This window comes from Pungitius pungitius, chromosome 2, assembly GCF_949316345.1.
Source record: "Pungitius pungitius chromosome 2, fPunPun2.1, whole genome shotgun sequence".
In the NCBI taxonomy this organism is placed as follows: domain Eukaryota; kingdom Metazoa; phylum Chordata; class Actinopteri; order Perciformes; family Gasterosteidae; genus Pungitius; species Pungitius pungitius.
In genome coordinates, this window is record NC_084901.1 from 5,308,879 (window position 1) to 5,335,230 (window position 26,352).

Here is a 26,352-nt window from a genome sequence, read left to right on the forward strand (position 1 = left end):
TAAGTGCTCTCTGGTGGACAAACTATGTACTACATTTCTAAGATGAGATAAATCGGATGAGATACTTATCAGATGGACTTTAGAGACAAAGAATTCTTACATCGCCTCCAGTCACATGTGAACCAACACATACAGTGGACAGCAGACTAGGCATCAATGACTGTTTCTTAATTACCTCCCTTCTAGGTAATGGCCATTCTTGTCCTGCAGCCAAGGGAACTCCCAGAATTCAGCCAAACAGGAACCTAAAGGTTGGTGGTTTCCTGCAAGATTTGGAAGCAAAAAAGAAAAGGAACATAAACAAATTAGACACACGTCACACTACCACCAGCTGTAGTCAAAATCACGTGGTGCGTTGATTCTTACCAAAATTATTTGATTTTACCAAAGCTTGAAGAAGACAATATGCAGTTTGTGGACGCGTGTGCGTCTGTGTGTGTGTATGTGTGTGTGATCTTGAGGGATGGGTTTTGCCTCATTGTGGTCACATTTGTTTCCATCCATTTGTGCTGAATTCAATGCAACGTCCTAAATGTTTAACCGGCTATTTAAGTGCCAGGACAAGTCAATTCCTCAGTGGTGAGTGAAATGACATCATACCAAAGTGTGTAACTTTTCACAGTGTAGTGTTGGTGCCCCAGCAGGAGAACTGCTTAATGGAAAAGTATTGTTTTAATGTACCGGTAGGTCTCATTTTCCTTCCTCCTCTCCTTCCTCGGGGCTCTTTTGTTTTGGACTGAGGCTTTTATTTTCATTGTCTCCATGGTGACGGATATTAAGATATTAAGGTGCTGCAGTGATGGAAGAGACGTGCTGCGCCCAAGTGGAGAGGATAAATAACTGCAACCAAAAAAAGGGAGATGAAACAATGAAGCTAGGCCACAAACCTCATATTTTTAATGTTTAACGTTGAGTGATGTAAAGCACATTTTGGATTACATTTTGTAATTGAAATGAATGATGTCTGTTGTATTGCTGGAAAATTCTATCCCCATTGGATGGAAAACTTTGATTATAAAAGTTATGGTCAGTTTTGATCAATTGGAAGATAAGGAACGGAAATGAATATCCCCAGAAGGAGACATCATTAAATGGTTCACAAGAAAAGTCTCATAACAAAATAAAATGCAAAATCACTTACATGGGAAAATGTTGAGGCTTTGTGTCCTCTTAGTAATATGTTCTAGTTCATCTTGAACTAATATTTAATGCTTTATAATAAAAATATATTTGTTGTTAAAACATTAACAGCAGATCTTCATATCAATTTATAGTCCAGCCACTACAACTCATTTAAAACAACTTTTATTTATTAAGTTTTTACAAATAATGTAACAAATTCCATTGTATTGTAGCGCAAGTTTTTTTTTCTTTTATGTGAAGCTTGAACACTCTATACTTAGTGCAAACATACCGTTAAAGGCTGCCAATGACCTACGTGTATTTTATTGTTTTCTCTTTCATTCATTCACCCACATTTCTTTCTTTTTTTTTTTTAAATCCCACCACTGGGCACAATGTCAAACACAATACAGAAAAAGGAAAACCACTGGAGGAGCCGCTACAGACATTAAAATTGCTGCTAAGTGAGAATAAGTGAAAGACAAAAAAAAAAAAAAAAAGTGCATCGGAAAAAACCAGAAACATATTCAACATGTTGAGAAAATTGTTTTTCAGTAACAGTCAGAGAAACTGTTGCTGTGCTTGAGACTCGACATCATTCCACATGAAACAGGAGATGCACTGAAAGGCAACGGTTATTTACACACTGCTGCAGTAAAAAGCATAAAAAGGTCAACAAGTGCAAAACACAAACCGAGTCCAACGCGAGCGAGTCTGAAACAAGTGATGCTACAGTGTGTGTGTGTGTGTGTGTGGGCAGAAAAAGATGCTTTCCCCACTTACTTCACACTAAGTGGGCCCACGCTGGATCACTCCCAAGCCTTTCACAGTAAGAGTCCTTCCACCACAGCTCTAAATGAGACGTCACAAAAATCGCACTCACTGCTGTTTAAATCGTAGCTTTAACAAAAAATAAAAAAGAGAATAAAGAGAAACCACTGTAATCTCAGAGCTTGACAGCATACTGTAACTTTAAATGATATTGCATTGCAGCCACTGCACAGTAGGCGTTTCTTTCAGAGTCATCACGCAGCAAAATATGATCAAACTTCTACTGTGGAAATCATTGCAGAGAGGGAAACGCAGGGTGTTGCCTGGCTACTGAACCTGCTCCCAGTGAGTAAAGGTAATGAAAAATACACAGAATCAGCGTTTCCTATTCCCCTTCACCTCTGATGTTTTCACTCCGCTGGCTAAAAAGCAACGCAGCACATGGTAACCGGAGCAAAGTGGCTCAATGAGCATTCACAGCTTCAACCAAACTTGCCGATTAGTAAAAATGTTTCATTATTATTCAGTAAAAAAATAGAAAATATGCCCAGGAGAGGTGAGCAAAAGCAAAATGTGTTTGTACAAAGTAACCTTTTCATGTTTTTTTAAGTGAATCCAGAACGCTCATTTCTCAACAAAAAAAAAAAAAAAAAACTGAAAACACATCAAAATGTTTTCGTGTGAATGTCAAAAGTTTGTACCAGATGGGTTTGTGCTGCGTGGGAAAAAAGAAAAGAAAAAGAAAAAGGCAACAAGGACGTCAAAGGCCTCCTCTCTAAAACCGCCCATCCATCACTTCACCATCGTTTGAACCGCCCTCGCCGCTACGCGCACAATCATCGTAACTCGCCCATTCGGACCCAAACCTTGTGAGAACGTACAGTGATCCAAACCCTTCCTGCTCCACAGCAGGCCTCACACACACACACACACACACACACTCCAATTCGGACTCATTCATTCACTCACTCTGCTGGCTTTGAAAATGCTTCTGGATCATTGAGATGTTTTCGACGGCTGACGTTTTTCTTAAAAGGTTTTACACTAGAGGAGCGTTAAAGCTTCCAGCTGCTACACGAGAACACGACGTCGCGCTGGGGGGCTGGACGCTTTTGCTCATCTTACTCGTTTCTGTGTTTCTTTGTTCTGGTCTCGGCTCGAGTGGATTGCATTGGATCAGGATGCAGCGACCTCAGAACACGGACATTCCTTTAAAGCCCCCCCACCCCCCGTCTACAAACCAAACACATTCCTGCCCAGGGAGTTACACTTTTTGATTTCTGCTCTCCCCCCCCCACCCCCCCCACCCCACGCCCCCCCACGGAAGGTAAACAAATTGGATTGGATGATTGTTTTGCCAAAATTTACACTAGAGACGCCGACTTCCCCGAGTGGGCCGAGCTTCAAATACAATCTTCAACCTGCTGCCTCCTTTAAAACTGAAAACTATTCCTGCCCACCGTCACTGCCCCCCCCCCACCCCCACGCCCCCCGATACCTTATTTACCGGTTTAAAACCCTGAAAATGCATGTGCATGTGCTCTCTTGTGTCGATGCCGTCTGGGCCTTTTATCTCAAACCATCGAATGGGTTTCTAATGGCAGCAGCGTTTGGACCAAATCATCCCTGGGGGGGGGCGGGCGGAGGTGGGGGGGGGGGGGGGGGGCACACTCAGTTAATAGTCCAAGAGATTAAACCAAAAACCAGCTGTAGGGGCACACAGTAGACGCTTAACCACAGCACAGTGATCACCACCGACCCGTCACACATGCGGTGCGTACTTTAACCAGAGACCACCCCCCCCCCACCCCCAAAAAAAAGCAACAGGAAGGATGCAAGGCACTAGTAAATTGCTCCAGTATTTACCAAAAGCTCTAAGCGAGGGTCATGGGAAGCAAAAGAGAGCCACAATAAAAGACAAAACTTTTTTTTTTTTTCTTCTTCAAGTACATAAAAACTGGACACCATTGGGTTTTTTTTTACATTCACATTCATCTAAACAAAAACAGAGAAGGGGAGGGCCGTTTAAAGTGTCTGATATACAAGAACTGTATTAAGAAAGGAAAAAGTAGCTAGCATTACTTTAATGCCTAAATATCAACTATCCTGCCGTTCACTCAGAATCCGGCACGGAGGTCGGTTTCGACTTTCAATTCAATCAGTTCAAAAAAAAAAAAAGAAAAAAAAAGAAAGGAACTGAGACTGCAGTTGATCAGTCGGTAAGGCATTTCTTTGAGGGCGACGACCGTTATTAAACAACGGTGTTCTCAATTTTCACATTTGGCTGAGAATCCATTTGCTGAAAGCAGTGAATTGAAAGTGAAAGGACCCTGAACCGTTCTCTGAATGATTTTGTTTTTTTAAAACGTTTTTATTTGTGATTTTCACCCTAAAACGAATGTTGTCCAACATCATTTTTCTAATAATAAACAACAACAACAATCACAGTGTTTCCACATCGTACACCGATGTGCGCGTATAACAGGTCCATCAACAGAACACTTTTGTTTCTTTTTAAATAGAATAATTATCATCAACAACAATGTACATTGCAATCATTTCAACACACACGTTGAAACCCCCCCGACGATGACGCCACGCCTCCAACAATGTGTGGGTATTTACAGTCTGCCTGCGTATGCAGGTGTGTGTATTTATGAGTGTGTCTGATGCGTTGTGTGTGTGTGTGTGTGTTTGCTAGCCGGGGGCAGCAAGCAGAACAAACCCAACGGAACAAAACCGAAATAAAACAACAAAATGGAATCATCATGGCTGACATTCTAAAAGAAAAAAAAAACAAAAAAAAAAACAACAACAACCCGACAGACGGACACAAACTGTACAGGGATGTGATATTATTCGGTTAGCAAGGCCACTTTTTCAGTTCTCTCATGTTCGGGCTGCTGTTTTTCCATACGTCCTCTAAAAAGGTCTCTGCGGTTATTGCTTGGGTGGGCGGGGGGGGGGGGTCATGACGGCGAGGAGGTGTTCGACGTGTCCCATAAGGTAAGGAACAGTAAGCCTCTTCCTCAACGGGAGCATTCTCTCCCCCGTCTGTACGAACAAGGGAGGAACAAGACACAGCGGGTAATCGGGTGCTGGAGGCGTTTGATTCGCTCGGGATTTTCTTTTGTGCTTTGAACTGAGGGAAATAACTGCACAACCGCAACTCCATTTGTCTGAAATGAAGGCGTTTCACCTGCTGCCGTTAAAGCCTACGCTTAAAACGGATGAGGCTCCGGTTCGGAGGCTCTCGTGCATCGCGGGCCGAACGCTGCATGGACCTAATGCGATGGCCGGCCCCGCTCCCCCCCGTTACATTTTCTGTATTCAATTTGGAGAAGAAAAAAAAAGAATAACGGCTGCAGTTTTGCACGTTACTGTCGCCTTTGGGTGCAGGAAATCGTCTTAGTGCTCGGCATGAAGTGGAACAGGTGGGGCCGAGCCGTGAGTGCACGTACACAACGTCACGCATACACCAACCGCAATAAACGCCGACCCGGCACCCTGTCGAAATCTCTTTGGCCTCTTAACGGTGCACTCTAACGGCTTCCTTCATCCTTGAGCATTTGGCTGTCGGCCTACAAAGCCACAGTACAAAGTGGGACAGCTTCTCACACTCACGCACACACACGGACGCACGCACACACGCACACACACACGGACGCACAGATGAAATGCACCACACAGACTTTGGCCTCAGCGCACTCTTCTTTGCTTTCCTTTCCTTCTCTTCTTCATTCTCAAACATTCTCCTGTCCTTTGCGGGCCCCTCGCTCTCCACGTCCCCTCCGGCCGGTCAAGTCCGCAGCACTCTGCTCCACGCCAGGGGGGGGGTTTGGGGGGGGGGGGCGAACCCGCCCCGTCTCCCAGTCCTACGTGGTCCTCATGTTGGGGCCTCCTGGGTTGCTGACTGACTTCTGGAGAGAGCTGTTTAGGTGGAAGGCCTGCAGGGGCCCCGGGCCCTGTCCCCCAACAGCGACGGGGGGGTAGGGGCCCAGCGGCTGGGAGGCGCTGGCCAGCAGAGGGCCGGGCGGCGCCGCGCCGTGAGCCGGACCGGACCACTGTGCGCTGTAGGCGGGTGAGGGGGTGTAGTGGATGAACTGGGGAGGAGGTTGGGGCTGGGCGCAGGAGGCGGGGGGGTGGCAGAGGGACGCCTTGCGGGTGGCCAGAGAGGTAGCGGCGGTGGAGTTTGCGGGGAGGTGGGCCGAACCTCCGAGGCTGCTGGGACACAGCTGGCTGGGGGCGGAGTACTTCCTGCCCAGACCGGCTGACTGGATGACCTGGAGAGACGGATACCTCACATGAGGGAAACCTTCATTTGAACAAACAAGTCCCTTCTTTTAAGGAGGTCGCTAGATATCTGTGATGTGCTTTAATCTCAGGTTCAGCCTCGGAGCTGCTCCAGCAGGTTAATCCGGCCACGATGCCATGGGGAGTATTCTTAAACTAACCTCGTAGCTGTGTCCCGGCACTGGGGCCTGCTGCAGCTGTTTGGCACTCCTCTTCCCCTGGAAGGAAACGTTCATCCAGTTTACTCATCCGCACGCGACTCCATCAAACACACGTTCAGCGCACAAAGAGCGCGGCGGACGAGGCATTTGCCGTCTTGTATTAAAAATGAAAGAGATATAGATAGAAGAAACGTATTGTGCTGGGGTGAGATGAACCATAAAACGGCAGTAAACCTGGGAGAGGTTCATGGCATCTCTGGCCCAGTTGTCCACCAGCTTATGGAGGTCATCGGTGAAGGTTCCTTTCCTCTGGTGGGAGGCTGACATGTTGGGGGGGAGACACTGAGAACCCCCCAGGCTCTGACCCACACTGCCAGAACCGCTCACTGCATTGGTGCTATTGGTCCCTGTGGGGGGGGGTCGGGGGAAGGAGGGAGAGGAGACGAGCAAAGCACGTGAGATGTTGCGCCGACCGGAAGAGGATCATTAATCAGTTATCTGAATGAATGAGAATGCACTTTCTGTCTCGAGCGCGAGAAGCACGCGGCGTGGTCAGGACGGAGTTTTTAGGGCGGCTCAACATGTCGACGCGCTTTTGTTTAGTTGTAATGATGGAAATAATGATGATGGATGGGCACACGGGAGAAATGGTGGGACTGGAGCGGCACGTTAAAAAACACCTCATGGACACTAAACCGGTTTCTGAATAGTAAACATCGTCTCAGCGACACTCCGGGACACCTTGAGAGCGGAGGTGCCCAGCACCCACTAGGTGCCGCGCCAGGCCCGTGCATCACTGATCTCTCGTCTATTGTTTGACCATAAGATGGCACTGGAGCTCAGGTAGTGAGCTTTTAATGCAAACCCTAAGCATCCCAGCAGAATCACTGCAGAGCATGCAGTGTTCTATAGAAGCACGTAGCCTTTGCAGAGTTAACTTTCTTTTTTTAATCACATCATATTAGCGGTTCAAGACGCAACTCATTCCTTAGCAGCGCCACAACAATCCAAAAGGAAACTAAATCAGTAGAAGAGAGATTTTATAAAATACTTTGTTCTTTGCTGGTTTCAGATATTGTCAAATAATTATCTCAGAAATAAAGGATTTCAATCAACTGTTGGATCCCAAACCTGCACACAGATCTAATAAATCCAATTTTAATTAAGAAATCATCCAGTGAAGGAAAACATCAAGATTAACATGGTCTGCTATTGTGATTGAGCGAGTCACCAATGCCTCAAAATAACTCCCTACTGATAGTAGTTTCTTTATCATCCTTTTTTCTTACAGTAGCTCTAATCTAGGCCATGATTACATGACACAGATCTGTTCATATCAGATATCCCACAAGAAAAGACATAATACACAGGGATTAGCCAGAAAATACAAAACTATACATTTCCTCGGTCGTGTCATGCTAAATAAAATGGAGGAAAATAACAAGGAGCCGCAGAAGGGAATTCTGGGCGATGTAGTTAAGACCACAAGCCATGACGAGGTAGGAGAGGAAAATGGGGGGAGGGGGCGGGCAGAGGAGCGAACAGCTGTTCAGATGTGCTAGTGTGTGTGTGTGTGTGTGTGTGTGAGCGCTAAGGTGCATGCACAGCCAGCTGAGTCAGTTCAGTCATTTCAGTCTTCAAACCGGGGGTCCTTGGGTCCCGCAGCTGAAATGACTGAACCAAACTAATGTGAAAAACCCGGCAGGAGATCGAAGTTGGAATCTAAAAGGACATTAGAGAGCAGGAGGAAGCGAGTGCAAAGGATGGAGGAGGGCATTGATGGAGGGAGGAAGGAGCAAAAAGAGAGATAATTACTACAGAGCTGGTTGCAGGGGCAGACTTTTTTCACCATCTTCCCTGTGCGGCCGGAAGACAGCGACCGGAGGATTGGGAGAGAGTCAGAGTTAGACCCACAACACCCGACAACCACACACACACACACACACAATACATCCAAGTGGGACTATTTCAGCTGGAAACAGTCAAATCAACAACACCTCGGGGGTTGAGTCGCCCAATAACGTCTTTACACTGAGCTCAGTACACGTGGGAACTGCAGTTGGTACTGGATTACAACGCCTGTGTTTAACAGGTCTCGGATGCAAAGTCGCAGGCTGGAAGAAGTCTTTGGGTAACCAACCCCCCCCCCCCCCCCACCAATTCTCATGTGAGTCCTCTCTACAGCTCAAAGGGGCGTTCCAGAACTGGGTCTAAATCAAGATAAATATCAAAGTTTCCTGATTCCAGACCTCCGAATTTTAACAGAATGAGGTGAAACCAAATGTCTTACTGTCACAGTCCACATGAGCGATCAGATCAATTTAATGTTTTCGAACTAGAACAGTGAGACCCAGGTCTGTCTCTGTCCCTTCCTGTCTGTCTGTCCAGTCACAAGGAAGCGGTGAGGAAAGGAGGCGAGGCAAAGTAGAAAGGAAGTGAGACAACGTCTCTGAGCTGCAGAGGGTTCACAGGCATTCATACACACGTCTTTATGATGCACAACAACTTCATCACAGACAACATACCATTATAATGGAATTTAAGAAAACACGTTATTGTGATGAAACTATTTAAACTCAAAATAAATAATAAAATTTCTACGAATCCCAAGTCATCGGGTCTCCATGTGTCTTTCCTTGTTATTATGCTGGTTTTCACGTACACGTCCGAAACGGACGCAGTCAGGAATTGAGATTCCGAATGACTGACAAAAACAGAACCATGTCCATTTCTATGTAGGTATATTTGTGTCTTTTTTACCCCTTTTACAGCCCTGCCAACTACATCCATAATAGCTTTTAGATTTGCAGCCAAAAATTTAAGCAAAATAAACAAAATAATTGATATATTTCTACTTAAAAACGTTTTGATTGCAGTGGAAGTGGGGGGGGGGGGGGGGGGGTAATGAAGACACAAAAATACCTCGATACCAATTTAGTAAGACTAGAGATGAAATGGAATGCTCATTATCAAGCTAGTTGCCATGGAGAATTATTATGGCAAAAATGTAAACATGCTGCACAATGAAGCAATCTGGACAATGTGCATTTTTCCCCAGGGAGGTAACTTATTTCATGCAATCTTTCAAGGTTTCATCAACCCTTGAACCTTAAACTTTGTGGCTGGTATCCTCCTCATGGCCTCTAAAAGGGATGATGATTGGACAATTTGTTGCCAATAACAATTGTAACAATTTATATTTTTTAGAGTCCTTTCAATAAATTATAACGCTATTATTCTGTTTATGGCAAAGGGTGGCATTGGAAGTGCAGTTAACAGATGACCAGGAAACAATGCTGTACAATGAATTGTACAGACTTTCATTCTGGTCATTTTGAGCAGAGCACTTGAATGCCAACTGCTGCAGTGGGAAAGCGCTGAGGTTTAAAACGAAGTCGATTGCATGCTTCCCTGGGAGAATGAAGGTTTTCTATTAACTCCTGATAAGATAACTTTATTGGAGACACCAGCTCTGGTGGTGATGTCACACGCAGAGGGTCTTCCTCCATCAAAGGAGGAAACCCGTGGGAAGACAGGACCGTGACTTGACAGATATAAGAGTACAAAAATAAGAACAAAAGGACAACGGGTCAAAAGAGAAGAGCAAAGGAATAAAGCGTTACACACAAAGAGCCAAGCAGGGCGTACTCAGAAAGCGCGTCCTCCTGCCGCCAGGCTTGAAGGCCACACGCTCCGAACCCCAGCTGAACTTTACACAGCCTGAAGAGAGGGAGGAGGAAAGAGATGACGAACCAGGGGAGGAGAGCGAAAAGAGGAGGAGGGCGACAGAAGGAAAGGTAAAGAAGATAAAAAAGGAGAGACAACGAGGGGAGCAACGAAGAAAAAAAAAAAAAAAAAGAAAAATAGGTAAATAGAGACGGACGAAGGACAAAAGCAAGTAGAGGAAGAAAGGTACAGAGGAGAAGAGAGAATGTAACAGTCAGTTAGCCGTCACACTGCTCTACACACACACACACAAACAGAGGAAGATCGAACACGCTGTGGATCCTAACTTGTGAGCAAGTGGAGACAAACTGCCTGCTCGCATTTATGCAAAGTGTTTTCTGATGTCACGGTGGTGGGGGGGGGGGGGGGGGGCGCTCATACCTGGGGTGGGAGCACACAGGCTGGGCACGGACAGCCCCGCCTCGCTGGTGTAGGCCGAGCACAGGTGGTTGCTGGAGGGCGAGGGCCTGAGGGGCTGGAGCGGAGCGCCGGCGCCGCCGCGCGGCTCGGCCGACCCCCCCGGGGCCGACAGAGCCAGCTGGCCGGGGAACATGGCGGGGACGCTCTGGGCGGATAAAGTGCTGCCTGGAGGTAGCACAGAGGCGTGGGCGGGAGAGGACAGGGCAGAACACGACACACCGCGGAGATCAGAGAAGCACGGGGACAAAGGGAGTGGACGGATGAGACATCCGTCACCGTGGACATTTACAAAAAGACACCGATTTCCCCCCCACACACAACCCCACCGCATCCCAGCGGACGCAGACACACAAGCACACACACAGAGAGAGAGAGCGAGCGAGCGAGAGAGAGAGAAACGGGCGGAAGGAGCAGTCAGAAATGTTCAAGAGCTGAGCCTGCACGAGCAACCAAGCACATCAACACAAACAGACACACACACACACACACACACAGGCACATGCACATGCACATGCACGCATAAACACAGAGACAGAGTCACATTAGGGTAAAACGTTTTGGACCATTCTGGCTGAAGTGTAGGATTAAAGATGTCAGTCCGACCAAATGAAAAAAAAGACACGTTTTCTCACCGACCCCTGGTGGTAGCAGGCAGGATGATATTTTTTTATTTAAATCGCCCAGGTTTTAGTGAGATAAGTGGAATCTCTCAACTTTGAAGTAGGTCAACAGCCCAGCAGCTATTGGCTATGGGTAAAGCATCGCTTCAGATAGATACTAACGTCAACATACTCACAATTAACATGCTGATGTTAATCAAGTTACGTCTTAACATGTTTGTTAGCATGCTAATATTTGCTGATCACCACTAAACACAAAGGAAAACTGAGGGTGACAACAGGGGTTTTGCACGTTTTTGTCATAAACAAAACATTTTGATTTGAAGATGCATGCACAAAAAAAGTGTAAATGTTTTAACTTCTCTTTTTGAAAAGTAATGCTGCTTTTGTAGCATTGAGCAACATACACCAAATGTCATTCACCTCCATTGTGTTTTGGGGCAAGAGGCAGAAAAAGATGCATGAGTCAAATCCTGGACAAATAAAACCAACCACAGCATTGCCGGTAACCACTAGAAATAAGCGAGAAAGCGTGTTCCTTTGAACTTTGGGTGAACCAACTCTTCAGTATGAATGTTTTAACAAGGGCCTACCTGGCTGTAATGGACTCTTGCTGCTGTGCACAGAGCTGGTTCTGGAGGATTTGGAGGATTTGCTTTTGGTAGGACGTCTCCTTCTGCCAGTCAAGCCCAAAACTGGAGGGAGCACTGCAGTTGGAGGAACCTTTGGACACAAGAAGAGTGCAAAGAAAGGATGGTTGTTTGGTGACCATCTATCGGAGGTACAGTGTTTGTAGGGTGCAGCCAGGTCGAGTTACCTTTCCCAGCCTGGTGAAGAGACTGTCTATTTCCTCCTTCTGCCGGGAGTGCAGGGCCTGAATCTCACGCATGTGCCTGGTGGTACAAAGATGGAATGAAAAATATTTCTTGCATGTTCAAGAAAAGAAGACGCGGCACGAGAAAGAAGCAACAAAAGAACGTGGGTGGTTAACCTCATTCATCGGGGGTGAGGGAAGAGGAAGAGGAGAAAAGAGAAGGACGCAACAGCTTTTTTTATCTTTGTGGGGCACAAAAACTAGAAAGCAGAAGAAGGCTAAATCTAGTTCAGTTCAAAGCAATGCAACCTAATGAAGAGGTGGAGGGGAAAGAGGAGAGGCTTAATAGGATAACAGCTGGTTTCTCTTTTTGGGAAGACTAACTTTTCTCTGAGGTGGCTGACTTCCAGCTTGAAGTCTTCATCCTCAAATTCGGAGTCGTTGTCGCTGCTGATGTAAGAGTTGTTAAAGGAGTTGTTGTTCAGACTGGGCAGCGAGGCCCTGTGAGCCGAGTCCGGACTCAAAAACAGCCCAGGGCCACTGGGCCCGTTAGCGGCGGCGGGCGGAGGCGTCGCCCCGGGCCGCGTGCTCTGCTCCTGGGCCCGACTCACCGAGAACCGACCAACGCGAGCCTCTGGGTTAGTGGTAACCTGAGGGAAAACAGCAACACATTCAATGAAATCATGAATGAGTGGAGTTGTTTTTTTTTTTGTCTTTTCTGTTAAAGCGTTTAGTAAATGAACCCCTCATGACCCCCTCATCCGTTACACCACCACAAGATCAAGAACAAGGGGATCGGGCGGTACCTGGAAGCGTCCGATGGTGGAGGTGGGCATGGGAGAAGCGCAGGGTGAGGTGGGGGGGGAGGGCTGGGACCCTCCAAGAGTCCGTTGGGGGAGTCCGTCCACAACGTCCCCTCCCTGTCCTCCTCCCCCTCTCAGAGGGGACGGGGAATCCTTGTGCAGCGTGTTCTCTGGGCTGGACATACTGGAGGACGAGGAGGATGAAGACGAGGAGGAGGTGGAGGAAGACTCGGTGCACGCGGGTCGTTGGACAGGAGGAGTTTCGGTGGCCAATGAGACCTATTTGGTGACAGGAGTCAGGGAAAAGGGGAGTCACAGACCCACTTAAAATCCAGTTAGTTCATGATAGACCTCTAAAAAAATGTGATATGTCACCTTTAGACCCTTTGAAAAGGAAACACGTAGATATTGATGAATGGTCTCTGGTGTAGGTATAATCTTACCTGAAATCTTCCCAGTGTGATTCCACCGTAAGGATGAGGAGGACCACAAGACGACCCCGTTATTTCCTCCAGAGATAAGGGAACTTAAAGACAGATGTTAAAATGATTAGACGGACATACAAAAGCAGATATGGAAACAGAAATATAGATTAATATACATACTTGGTAGTCCCGCAAAAGGTGCGCCACTCTGAGACGCCTTGGGTCCGCATCAAGATAGAATAAAGTGTGTGAGTACTGAGCGGTAACATTGAAATACAATGATAGTAATATTAAACCGTGTGTGTGTGTACCTGTGTGTGAGTGCTGATAGGAACGGCCTCTGGGCTGAGTGCTCTCCTCAACTGAGCATCCAGGTCCTCTAGAGGCAGCTGGGACTGGAAAAGGACAGATACACATTTCAGATAAACACGTGCAAGCGGAAGCAAACGCACACAGGACCTGCCACTGAAGCACATTAGCAATGCAAGTAGTACACGGTTACTAGGGCTAGACTCTAAGTGGCAGAATTCAATATTACTTTCACTGCCACTCTGCAAAGTCAGCGCATTGTAAACAAGCTTTTAACATCAATACGCACTATGAGTCAGATGCATTTGCGCACAGCAGATACAGCACAGCTGTAAACATAAGCATTACAGGCTCAGCTGCATACAGTGTTGCTTCTCACTGGTAATGAACTAAAATTAACAAAAAAAAACACCTGTATTAGACAAGGTCCGGGGAAGGATGGCGGGAGATCTGAAGGAGGAGAACTGGCCTAATCCCAGAGAAAGGGAGTCGATGAAAAGACAGAGTGGGAGAAATGAGAGACAAAAGATTTCAAGACGAGGTTTGAGAATAGTATTTGATGTGGAGAATGTTAAGAGAAATGTTCATGCTAGAAAAGTGAGTGGAAACATCTTGTAACACTTGTTATTTGTAAGGATGAAATAATCTGTGGCTGCTTAACATTTCAAAGTGTGGCACTATAAATTACCTCTCTTAAAAACACTGGTTGGACAACCAACCACAGAATTAGTAGCAGTAAATTAAGTAAAGAGTCCCTGGTGATCTAACTACATCAATATAACCAGTAAACTGGCTCACTCACCGTTGTCCTGGATAAAGGGGGTTTGGATGGAGTGGTCTGGCCAAAGGATGAAGTAGGTATGACTGTAGAAACTGAAACCAAAAAGTCAGTGAGCAGCATTATCAAAAGCAATTGTTACCACATCGTAACCACATTAATGCACATACCGATGGGTGACGGGGTGGTGATCGGTGTCCCAGGTCCCTGGATGGGGAGAGGTGACCCGAGTGACAGGCTGCAGGGGGGCTGAGCAGGATTGCCTGGCTGACTGGAGCCAGGTGTGGCGATAGATGTGCCGGAGGACGAGCAGGAGGGGCCCTTTGGGGACGATGTACCTGGAACAGGGGATCCGGAGGCAGGGTCGGCTGCCAAGGGGTCTCCTTGGGATCCGCCGAGATCCATGAAGAGAGACCGCAGCTTCTTCTCCAGAGCTTGGATGTCGTCCGGTTTGCCTTGCGAATCAGTGAACGCCTCGCACCTGTGAAAAGGATCAGGGTTACAACTCTGCTCCATGAAGGAAGCAAGCATACATAAGTAAACCAGCATATCTATAGTCCAGTGGTGGAAAGGTTATCGGTATGCAGCGGATTTTGATACTCAGATGTTCCCAGAAAAGTAGTCCAGTGCCAAGTCTGAATTAGAAAATAAACTAAGCTTAAACAATGACATCTCTTCCATCTCCCACCTTGCATCGCATTCCCCAGAGTGCGTGTGCGTCTGCCCGAGCACGGGCGCCATCTGCGGCTGGGAGTGCACCGAGGTTGGTTGGACTGACGGAAGGCAGGCGGCGGAGGAGGAGGAGGCAGGAGGGGTGTGGATGGGGTGGGAGGCGGCAGCGGGAACCAGTAGGGGGCCGGGGATGGCCGTGGTGGGGGTGACTGAGGAGGAGAGGCAGGGGGCAGAGGTGGAGGAGGGGGGAGAGACCGACGGGGGATCGGAGGACACTTCGCTGCGTGGAAGACTGGAGCTCGGAGGGGAGGATAAGGGAGGAAGGGAGGTGAGCATCGCGGGGGGGATGCTGGCGGCTGCTAAAGTTGAGGGTATCGAAGCAGCGAGGGCAGCGGCGGCGCTGTGAGACGGAGGCTGGGCGAAGGCCTGGGGCTGAATTGGTGCTTGGGAAACGGCCTGAAGGATGGGCTGAGTCACCACAGAAGGAGGCGGGGAGGAGGAGGAGGAACAAGGGGGGCTGAGACTGACGGCGTGCTGAGAGGAGGGGGCGGAGGAGGTCTGGGGAGGAAGAGAGGCATCCGAGGCCGGCTCCTGTGCCCGGGTCAAAACAGCCGAGGCCTCCGCCGTGGGGGTGGCGAGGCCGGCCTGTGGGGCCACAGAGGGCGACGCGGCCCGCAGGAGAGGATGGGTGGCGTGGATGGAAGGTGGGGCGGTACTGGGTCCGGCGTCGAAGCGGCTCTGCCGGAGCTCGGTGAAGGCCTGTTGTAAGCTGACCGCTCCAGCAGACTGGGACAACCCCACACCTGGGGCCGCAGACTCGGACGCAGCTGAAGCTGGAGGAACTGGGACAAAAAAGAAAACGCTCAGGTTTCGGTGTGAATTGAGGTCACTGGGGGTCAGTCTCGAGGTTTTGCATTACAACTTTGCAGAATGTTTGTTAAAGCTCAAGGAGAAAGAACAAGGGTCTTAATTTAGTATTTCCTGCTTCCAATTATGACCAACTAACCTATTTCAAGAGGAGGAGCCCGGGCAGGAGAGGGAGATGTTGGAAACCTTTGTTCCTTCAGCCTGGCTTCCGGCACGGGGCTGACGATGAACCTGCGACCTGCTGAATGGACCACTTGGGCAGTCGCACTGGGAGGGGTGTCTGTGGAGAGATGCACGTCAAAGCATAACTATCGGAGAGAACAATATGCAAACTGCTGACCTTCACTACAGTTAACGTGCTAAAAGAGCAACAGGAAGCTTTGTGAATAGAAAATAGAAGCTTCAAAGTAGGAAACGTGTGTGCAAATCCTGTCAGGTCTACATAATTCAGCTCCAGGAAACAAATGCAGAGTGAATGCTCGACACAGATTCTTTGAGCCACACAGTCAAACAGGTGCAGGCTGTTGCTCTGAACTGGTTTTGTTGGATTTACCTGGCATGGGGACAGATATAGCAGGAATCTGCTGCGCCATGTCACCTTCCATCTGTAGATAAACAACACAACATGAAACAGACACTGACAGATAGATGGTGTAGAAGAAATAAGTAGAAATATATAATACGTAAAAGAAGCACTGCACAGTGCATACAAGCAACTATTTCGGCGTTTTGTCCATCAAGAACATCAGTGGGCCCCCCGAAAAAGAGGAACACAGAGAGAAAGCAACGAGGACTGAGTATTGTAGTTACCTGGCTGCTTGTGTCTCTCTCCAGACCCTTCTCATCCGCGTTCCCTATCACCTCTCGAACCTGCTCGATGAAGGACTCCCTCTCACTCTCCAGAATGAACTCGCTCTGGACCTGGTGTGAGCCAAAAGACGCACAAAGACGTGTGCGTTTGGAATACGGGACGGACACAAAGGTGGTTTGTACTCTCCATGCCAGTGCGTGTCATTTAAGCTCCGTGTGGGAACCTGCCGATTACTCAATGAAAGCACGAGGACGAGAGCACAGCAATCATGGGCACCTCGGTGGCTTTGGGGCGACAAAGAGAAGATGGAGCGCAAACTGGCACGTGAGGCACATTCCAGCCTTTTAACAGGGGTGTTCAAGGTATTAACAGAGCCGGAGAGAGCTGAAATGACCGCGCGTGTACCATGATCTGGGCGATCTCTTCGGGGTTGTCTCCATCCAGGTCAAACCTGAAAGTCACCATCTTCCTATTGTGGGTCTCCAGTTGGCACTCTGCTACCCTGTCTCCTCGGTTGGAGATCTTCACACAAACACACACACAGAGACAAGGATGCAATAAATATCTCTAATAGAGGTTTCTCATTACGCAACTCATAAAAAAAAACCGAATCGTTATAAGTTTATAGGATTTATAGAATGTTCAATCACATTGAGGACATGGAGCTTCGCCTTTGAGGTCTTCTCGTGGCGCGACCGGCTTCGAACGGAGCGCCTCTGGTGCCGCTTGGTGGAGCGCCCCTCGTGGCGACCTCCTCCTCCTCCCTCGTTGCCGTCACTCAGACCCGAAGTCTCGGAGTGGCCGCTGAGGTGCAGGCGAGTCACAGAGTCACAAAAAAAAAAAGGTAAATAGTGAGAGATGGCATCAAAAAGGTGAAATGTGATCAATGGTATTTGAGCGGTTTAGACAGTGTGTTTGCTTGGTTGCACATGTATTACCTCTCTATGGAGGAGAGAACTTGAGGTGGCTGTAGTTGGGACAACTCTGAAGACTGAGAGGCAGACTGAAACACATGCACAGGCACATGAAAATACGCACAATAAAACACACAAAAGAATCAAGGGGATCGCTATCAACACAAACACCAGAGACATTCAGGGAAATAAGATGTAGCAGGAAGGAATGAAATTCGAGCAAAGTTAGACAAAAACAAAAGTGAAATCTACCTCAAGGGTAAGAAGTGGGTTCGCTTCTTTAGAGTAAAACTATAAAGAGGAGTCGTAAACACATTAAAATTGGTCCGAACAGCAAATAAAACTACAGCATGAAAAATAGTCCGAAGTCAAGAACTGCCCAAAAAGGAGAACAATAGTTTTTTATAAATTTATAATTGCACAGGCAACCCTGCCTCATAACGGACACATATTTATAAAAGTTGAAGTTGAAGAAAAATAGAAAGAGATATAGCAGAGTTCAAATCATGCGAACCAAATTTCAATCTGCATACATTGAAACACTAATACAATTAGACGTTATTTAGTTGCAGACCAACACCAACGATCCAGGACTCCTTTTAAACAATTATTGCACTTCTTTCTAAAGCAAATCAGTGTTGCTACACTCAACCAAGCCACAAAAGCTATTAAACAACCGGACTACTTATTCAAAGTAGTAAAACCGAATGAGAATATGTCAGCAAACTAGACTACAAAAACATTCTTGCATCTTATATAACATGCAGGTATTGAATTCCATAAAAAGCTTTTAAAATTCAACAATCTGAGGCAAACACCTGTAGCATTCAGGTGGGGTACCTTGGGCGGGGCTTCCACGGGGGTATCAGGCGGAGCCGTGACTACACTGATGATTGGCACCACCGTGGCCAGCGGCTGAGCCACAGGTGTGGGCACGGGAGGAGGAAGAGGAGGAGGAGGAGGAGAGGAAACAATAGAGGTCACCACGCCGACACGGAGGGGCAGAGGAGAGGGAGGGGAAGCCACGGCCGCTGTCGGCATGGTAACGGGGAGGGACTGCGACAGACAGGGCAGTTTCACCATGGGAACGGGCGATGGGGTTAAGCTGGGCTGAGAAGAGGAGGAAGAGCCGGTAGCAGGAAGAGGAGGAGGCAGAAAAGGGGCAAATAAAGGGAAAAAGAAGAAGGTCGATAAGGCAGAGAGGACAGGTAGGAGGGAAGGGGAGGAAGCAACGTCATAGGGAGGATGAGGAAGCAGGTAAACCCGAGCAAAGACAGATATGAGGTAGATCGCCCCGGTAACAGAACAGTGAGCTGAAGCTGGTCTGTAGTTTAAGTTAGTTCACCTGAAGGACAGGATCTCTATTGATGCCCACAATAAATCAACTTAAAATAAAGACACCAGGAAAACCTACCATCCACCATATAGTTCACTGGAACATCGATCAATCCTTTTAGGGACAACATCGCAAATGAAACAACGAAGGTTGTGTAAAACTCTGACGATCATGCAAACACAAACGTACCTCAACAGGCAGTGTACAGTGTGGCTTTACTAGTAGTAAGAGACACTTAATACCATAGTAAAAAACATAGCTACCAATGTTTTGTCCTTTATACTAATTGTGATTCATACCTACAGGGATGTAATGCCGCTCTAAGTCTATAATGAGAAGGAAGGCATTGCATGTGTCCTTGATGTTTAAATGTCAATTGCACTTCTCTCCCTCTAAAATGGGGCGATACCTGCATGGTGTACGTGCCGGTTCACAAGCGAGCACCTTTACAGCCACCTTTCAATAGAATCTTTTTCTAGGCCAAGCGGAGGAGGTCAACATGTCCCCGGTTCCCACGACAAAAATATTAAGATTGTCTCTTTCGCATTATTGCAAAAAACAAGGTCCATGGGATTAATACAACTTTATAATGGATAGAAGTTCGTTTGCGAAAGATAATCCAGCCAAAAGGAACACCACTTAGATGAATGCAATTTTAAAAAGTAAAAAATGTACATTAGGCTATTGACTGACTCCACCAGAGAGATAAGAGAGATAAAAACAAGACGGACCAAAAAAAGTCCAAAACTCAACACGGGATCTTTACCTACACTGTCTTACTGAATTCATTTCCACGCGGCAAATAGCACAGCGATGAAAATAACAACCAGTCAAGTGAAGCTCTATAGACCGACAGGTAACTCCTTGATTGGACAGTTTGGGCATTCGCGATTCTGCATAATCAGGACCGTTGAAGGAAATGAAACCTTAATGAGAGCATCACATCGGGGGTGGGGGGTGGGGGGAGAGGGGGGCAGAGGAGAACTATCAACAAGATTCACTGACCACATCATCACATCGACAGTACACACACACACTTGTACACGTCCTGCTACCTGAACTAGGACTAGCTGAGCAGCTTGGTACAGCAGATACAGATGTTCTATACTGGGAGACGGACTGAGGGCGAAAAACTGAACAATCAAACATTAATTTACACACACACACACACACACACACACACACACACACAGGCACAGACGAGTACAATGTTAATGCCATAAACAAACATAAGGACAAACCCGGGTTGATAAGTGAAGGCAGCAGGCCAGAGAGTGGAAGGAAAAACAGAAGAAACCATCTGAGCCGACGAAGAAAAGACGCAAAACGACGACAACACAAGAATCTCGTGAATGTGAAGACTGACGGCGACTGTGGGTAAATGCGGATGAAGACTTTAAAAAAGTGTTTTTAAGAAATTTGTTAAATAACATAATACTATATGTAAAAACAGGTAGGTGTGTGTTTCAGTAAAGTTCAATGCAGCCCCAACTTGCGTCCATTAGGAACGTAGTTTACAAAGTATTGTTTGTATATATATATATATATATATAATGACGGTGTGTTTCATCAGTGTCTATCTTAACGTTAACGTACCTGGGAAGAGGCCTGTGGCAGCGGTGTGTGCGTGGGGCTCTGGACTGATGTAATACTGTGACTGGATGAAACCCCCTGGAGAGGGAACGGAAAAGAGTGCGACACAGATAGTAGTGGAGAAAAGAGGGAGAATTATTCAATATAAAAATAAATATATACATGCGCTGCGGTATCTCTTAATGGTTCATAGCTGGTGCACTTTATCTTTATTTTTATTCCTAATTTGATCTCATCTCCTCTAACTTACTAACCCATAGCTTTAGTTTTTAGCGTACTAACCCATAGCTTATATTTTATTTTATTTTTATCTTATTTGCACTATGTCGTCATTATTATACTGTCTTCTGTCATGCACCTACCGCCAAGACAACATACACACAATATGTACAACATATTATGGCAATAAACGTTTCCTGATTCCTGATAATACTTTTTTTTATAGCTAGTGCCGATCCCAAACGCAATTACCTGAATAAACTATAATCCTACCTGGTAAAAGTGGGAAAATCAATATTATCTAATTAAATTCTGTTCTTAACAAACCCCCTGCATTTGTCAACCAATATTAATATAAAAGTATTTTGTAAACTACAAATACAATATCAATGATTTCAAGTGTTTAGTTTTGCTATTTTAAAAAAAAAAGGACATTTCGATCATTCTGTCTGAATTATTTGATCGCCGATTCACATCCAATTTCCTGCTTAATCACATCAGTTTCCTTGCTTGCTTGAATGGTTTTTCCCGAGCTTGCTCACCTGTTGAGGGGGCCCAGGAGGATTTGGCTGGGAGGTGGCAGGGACCAGCGGGGGCCCCGGAGAGGACTGTGGCGTGGGAGTCTGCGCCTGTTGCTGTGGAACAGATTTAGAGAAAGACAGGGGTGGACAGAGAGGACGTGGTGTCCAAGGGAAAATTGGCAATGAGGAGAAAAAGAAAAAAAAAAAACGAGAGAAAAACTGAATTAGCGCACGTTTGCATTTTGGTCAACAAGAAAGTGTACATTGAGTGCAAACACAAGGTACTTCTGCAGCTGACTCATTAGTCTACACATTCTTCTTGTGTATGCACACATGCACACGTTAAGCGTCCATCGATACGGCAACGGGTACACGCGCAGCAATACCAACTGCATCCAGTGTGCAGTGTGGCATGTGCAGTCACAGAACTGGGGGTTAGGCAGGGTGTAAGTGCAGGGGTTGTTCTTTACATGCAGGTCAGACTCTCAGTGATTGGTAGTGATATTAAGTCAAAGAAGCATCAAGTAGAAACTGGAACACGGGCGTCGCAGCTTTCAGATGACCTTACTGCCGCATTCCCCTGAGACGCATTGCTTTTGACGAGGTAGGAGCCATGGATGCGGCGGCTGCCGATGCCGCTTTTAAAAAGGAGGAAACCAAAAGCTGTAAAACTGTAAACGGGCCCGAGTTGTGTTTAGTTGCAAGCGGAGCTGTGCCGCCGCTTCCCGGATCCTTCAGATAACCCGCAGCACGTCCGTCACGCGGACGGCTCGGCGCTTTTCTACGGACTCAAACCCTCGGGAGGATTTTTAAGACTTTCTACTCGTCGTGAGGCACGAACGTCAGACACGCCGCAGGCTACTTTTTTCTTAACATCATAAGCAGTCACATAGAGATAAAGAATGTCACGACAATGATAGCGATTAAATAAAATGTGTGGCAAGAATAGTTAGGGTAATAATAAATTAAAAAACAGAAGTAGTGACAGAAAAAGGCTGAAGGAATTAGAAGAAAGACCAGTGATGAGAGGGATGGTTCAAATGAAAGAAAAAAAGCAAAAGGAACACTGATAGTATCAGTGTTCTTCTATGGGCTCAATCGATTTGATATGTGACCTTTGAACCTTGTGTAGGAGGTTGATTTCCAGTGTGGGTAGGAAATGACACTACAATGTTCTACATTAAAGAACTGACTTAAAGCCGAGCTCTTCAGCAGTTACAACACAAAACAACAGACAGAAATGTAAAATATTCAAATTAAACGCCATCTGAATGGTTACATTGGAAGGTTCGTCTAAGTCCCCTTTATTTTGTTGTATGTTTCTGAGTGTTTGTCCATACAAATCAACAAAGTCTCAAAGCTTCATCAAACTTCGATCATTTTCTTCATTTGTAACACTATTCATTGTGCAGGTGATTAAATAACATTAAATAGAAATGTTTAAGTTTTCCTCTAATAACAACTTTCATCGTTTGAAGCCCCGACAGACTTTGGATTTGTAAGAGTAAATATGTAAGTATACCGTACAGTATACTGCCACAAACACACATTTCTCATACACATTTGTATATGAACATACAGACAACATGTTACTTACTGATTTTAACAAAAGAAAAAAAAAACAGAAAAAAAAGAACATAACATAAACACAGGAGGGGGCTTAGACCGCTTGTGAAGCTGCACAACAGAGTTTGCCTCAAAGACTACCTTCTGAATGTTGATTTCAAAATAAGGGTTTCTCTACTCACAATATTCCTGTTGGATTTCAAATGAAATGGTTCTGGTTCTGGTTGAAGCCAGATGTGCTCCGGGCTCAACCCTCATTCGTGACTTCTTACTCAAACAACGCTCTTGATATTATTACAAAATGCATTTTTTGCAATAAGCACACATTGCCATAATGTGAGATAATTCTGAAGGCAGATCATGAGAACCACTCTGTTGTGTAGATATGACTTGGGGGGGGGGGGGGGATTAAAATCCCATACAAGGACTACATGAAGACAATACACATCGACTGGGGCTCCTGGGTTGGGAGGGCAAAAAAACAAAAAAAAACAGGAACGGGTAACGGAGTTCTGGGTCAAATTACTAATTAATTAATTGATGCAGCTGCTTTTCATAAAAAGATTGACTTTGATTAATATTTAACACAATTTTTTAAATATATTCAAATTATAAATTTTTGGATGTTTTATAATTACATGAAATTGAATTCAGGAGCAAGAAGAAGACGAAGAGGGGTCAAAGGCAATTTATGTATGAAAATTTTCAATCCATGAATTGTTGACCATTTGCAGTCAATCAAGGATCATTTTTGCAATTACAAGTTGTAAATTGTAAATGCTGGTTGTAGATCTGTGCTATATGATTTTTTTTTTTTTTTTAAAGCAACATTTCAACTAGTAATCGACCCAGAGGTGTAGGGGTGTTTTTAAGGTCTAGACTCAGTACCAGAGTGGGGTTAGCGGCCTGCATGGCCAGCAGTGACTCGTGGTATGTCATATCGGGCTGGGCTGGGATCACCCCTCCATGCCGAGCCCAGGCGCTCTGGATCAGAGACTCTAGCTGGGCCGACGATGCGCCCCGAGGTTCGGCGTGCGGCGTGGCGGGGAGAAAGCTCTGCATGGAGGGCGGATGTCCCTGGGGATCCATGGGGAACGCTCCTCCTCCTCCTCCTCCATTGGAGGTATCGTAGAACGCAGCGGAGGACGAGTGAGGGATGGACTGAGCGGCGGAGGGGTCGAAGGGAGGGAGGAGCGGAGGGGGAGGCGGGGACTGGAACTCCCCGGCATCAGAGGAGGCCACGGAGTCACTGGACGGCTCGGGGCTCCGGTCTTTTGCGGCCAACCCCATGTGGTGAAGAAGGAGGCTTCCTGGCGGTAAGGGCAGCTCGGGACTCAGATACGCGTACAGTTCCTCCGTCACCGGCTGAAGGCGGCTGTACGTGCCCGAGCCACCTGATCCAGTCCCCGTGTTGTCCTCCAAAGGGAGGTCCATGGAGCTCCTTCTGGCCCGGTAAAGTCTGGACGCCAGGAGGCTCGGGTCCCCCGCGGCGGCGGCGGCGGCGGCTGCAGCTAAATGGAACTCAAAAGCACTTCCGGTTGTGGGCGGGGCCTCAGCCATCACCGGGGGCGCAGCGACAGCGAAGGCCGACGAGGAGGCGTGGAGCGGTGGCGGATAGCATCCGTCCGACGACGGCGAGGAGGAGGAGCCGCCGGCGGGCGCGTTCGGAGGCGGGGGGACGGGGCTGTGCGCGCTCATTCTCTGCATGAGGTGCGCGTGCAGGAAGCTCGGCTGCGGCGGAGCGACCGGGTCGAAACCGAAGCCGGCGGCCGCCGCTTGCCTCTGCTGGTGGAAGGTCAAGTGGCCGAGCTGGTGCGCGGCCATCGGGTATCCGCCGTACGCCATCGCCTCGTAATGGTCCAGTAAGGCGGCTTGATTCAGACTCAGTCTCCTCACCACCTCCTCGTGCTCCGCCCGCAGGTCCTTGTAGGCGTACAAACTCGGGTCCGACTGTCCCTGGAGATGCAGCGGCTCGCCAACGCCGAGCCTCTGGGCAGCTGCGGCGAAACCGGGGTTCACCATGTAGATGGGGGGCGCATCGACGCCCTCCATCCCGGAAAAGGGGTGCAGGCCGCTCCCGTAGCGGGGGTAGGCCGGCTGGAAGTGTCGGGTGTGAGCCTCGAGTATGGACGTGCTCTTGCGTCTCTGGGTGTTGTAGGCCTTAGGAGGCCCAGTGGGCGGAGGCGAGAAGGATACGGGGCGCTCGGGGATGGAGGGGAAGAAAATATTTGGGGGGTCTTGGAAAGTTTGGAGGGGGATGGCCCCTCCTCCTCCTCCTCCTCCTCCTCCTCCTGTGCTTCCTCCTCCACTGTAGGGGTGCGGCATTGAATGCTGCTGCGACAATGAGATACAATGAATTTCAAGGATGAGAGAGAGAAACCACAGCAAAGGCCCACGTGAAATGGAGAAACGCGTAAAGAGCAACACGTGTATTTTCTTGCCACATCATGAACAAACGATGTGGTTAAAAATCAGACGGAACACAACCAAGAGCTGTAAAAAAAAAAAAAAAAAGGGTGAAGTGAAGGGTGGAATGTTTAGCCTCAAAGAGAACAGACGAACAGGGCAAGCTAACAGACAAAGACAGGTGGGGGACATTGTGAGAGATCACAAGTAGACACACAGTGGGGTACTTTATAAAGTATAATATGAAACGTCCAAATAAGCTCAGTCATATCCTGACACACGTGCACTCAGGAAAACCCTCTTTGAAACACAGAGATTCTTCCGACCTCGTCGCTGCGACCTGACTATCCAGACAGGCTGGGTGGCTTCACTTGTCAAGTCAAAAGCTCTGAAAAGGAGGCCCGCCTGCGCCCCAGGGGGTCAAGGCGTGGACTGTGAGTCACAACTTTAGTCGCGCAACATTCGCCATCCTCCTCTTCCGTCATTTCCTGTCAGCTCTCTACTGTTAGCCGTTTAACAAGGGAACCCAAACATGCCTTAAATAAGAAAGCCCCATTAGCTTCCGTAGCTTTAGCCATTTAGTTCAAGTGCCTAATTATCTTTTAGGATACAGGCTGTTGCGTTGCCTTTAACCCACCTTTCAGCAATGTTGTACTTAATTTAGTCAAGATAATCCTTTCTTAGTAACGCTTTCTTTATTAGAAAATCGTCGCCCCGATAACTTTGCCTGTCAAATGAGCAGTTTTCCGGATGCACATGCACGTGGGACATGGGACATTTGTAATCATATAGCAACGTTTAAAGGTAAAGCCAGACAATCTGTATTCAACATGAATACATGTTGGTCCAACAGAGGGAGAAATGGAGCCAAAGAAAGGTGGATGGACGGAAGGAGACTGATGTCTGAAAGTAAACTCTGACGTCATAGTAATGAAGACAATGGGGGCCTCTTAAATAAATAACACAATTACCTCAGCTCACATCATATTCTAGAAGAATGGATCAATATGATAACTATGAAGGAAGGAAGAGCACTTTGTACAGATGTATATTTAGCAAAAGTGTCTGGGAGGGATACAGTGCTACTAAAATACTAAAAGTTGTTTATGCACTTATTTGTTTAGTGGTTGTGACAAAAAACTGAGTAAAACAGGCAGGTTTCTCATCAACAGCCCTTTCATCCACTGCGTCATCCAGCTCTGCAG

General features: G+C 47.0%; 1 protein-coding gene across 11 annotated transcripts in view; it reads right to left on the bottom strand.

The window, feature by feature from the left end:
• Window positions 1-4,061: 4,061 nt before the first annotated feature.
• wnk1b (WNK lysine deficient protein kinase 1b) overlaps window positions 4,062-26,352 on the bottom strand; it is a 59,871-nt gene continuing 37,580 nt past the window's right edge. For 2 of the 11 annotated variants that reach the window (XM_037462653.2, XM_037462646.2), the window contains 27 exons: window positions 23,630-25,075; window positions 21,197-21,289; window positions 20,439-20,513; window positions 18,347-18,616; window positions 17,531-17,595; window positions 17,243-17,396; window positions 16,998-17,114; window positions 16,592-16,702; window positions 16,335-16,386; window positions 15,921-16,061; window positions 14,931-15,756; window positions 14,413-14,723; window positions 14,267-14,337; window positions 13,877-13,933; window positions 13,467-13,550; window positions 13,336-13,372; window positions 13,174-13,256; window positions 12,734-13,009; window positions 12,312-12,577; window positions 11,931-12,006; window positions 11,707-11,836; window positions 10,455-10,658; window positions 9,975-10,067; window positions 8,163-8,204; window positions 6,582-6,754; window positions 6,348-6,404; window positions 4,062-6,176 (listed from right to left, as the gene is read on the bottom strand). In XM_037462653.2, coding sequence (XP_037318550.2) covers window positions 5,769-6,176; window positions 6,348-6,404; window positions 6,582-6,754; window positions 8,163-8,204; window positions 9,975-10,067; window positions 10,455-10,658; window positions 11,707-11,836; window positions 11,931-12,006; window positions 12,312-12,577; window positions 12,734-13,009; window positions 13,174-13,256; window positions 13,336-13,372; window positions 13,467-13,550; window positions 13,877-13,933; window positions 14,267-14,337; window positions 14,413-14,723; window positions 14,931-15,756; window positions 15,921-16,061; window positions 16,335-16,386; window positions 16,592-16,702; window positions 16,998-17,114; window positions 17,243-17,396; window positions 17,531-17,595; window positions 18,347-18,616; window positions 20,439-20,513; window positions 21,197-21,289; window positions 23,630-25,075 — 5,718 coding nt within the window. In that variant the 3' untranslated portion in view covers window positions 4,062-5,768. The other 9 variants (XM_037462657.2, XM_037462659.2, XM_037462649.2 and 6 more) reach the window with 8 other exon arrangements.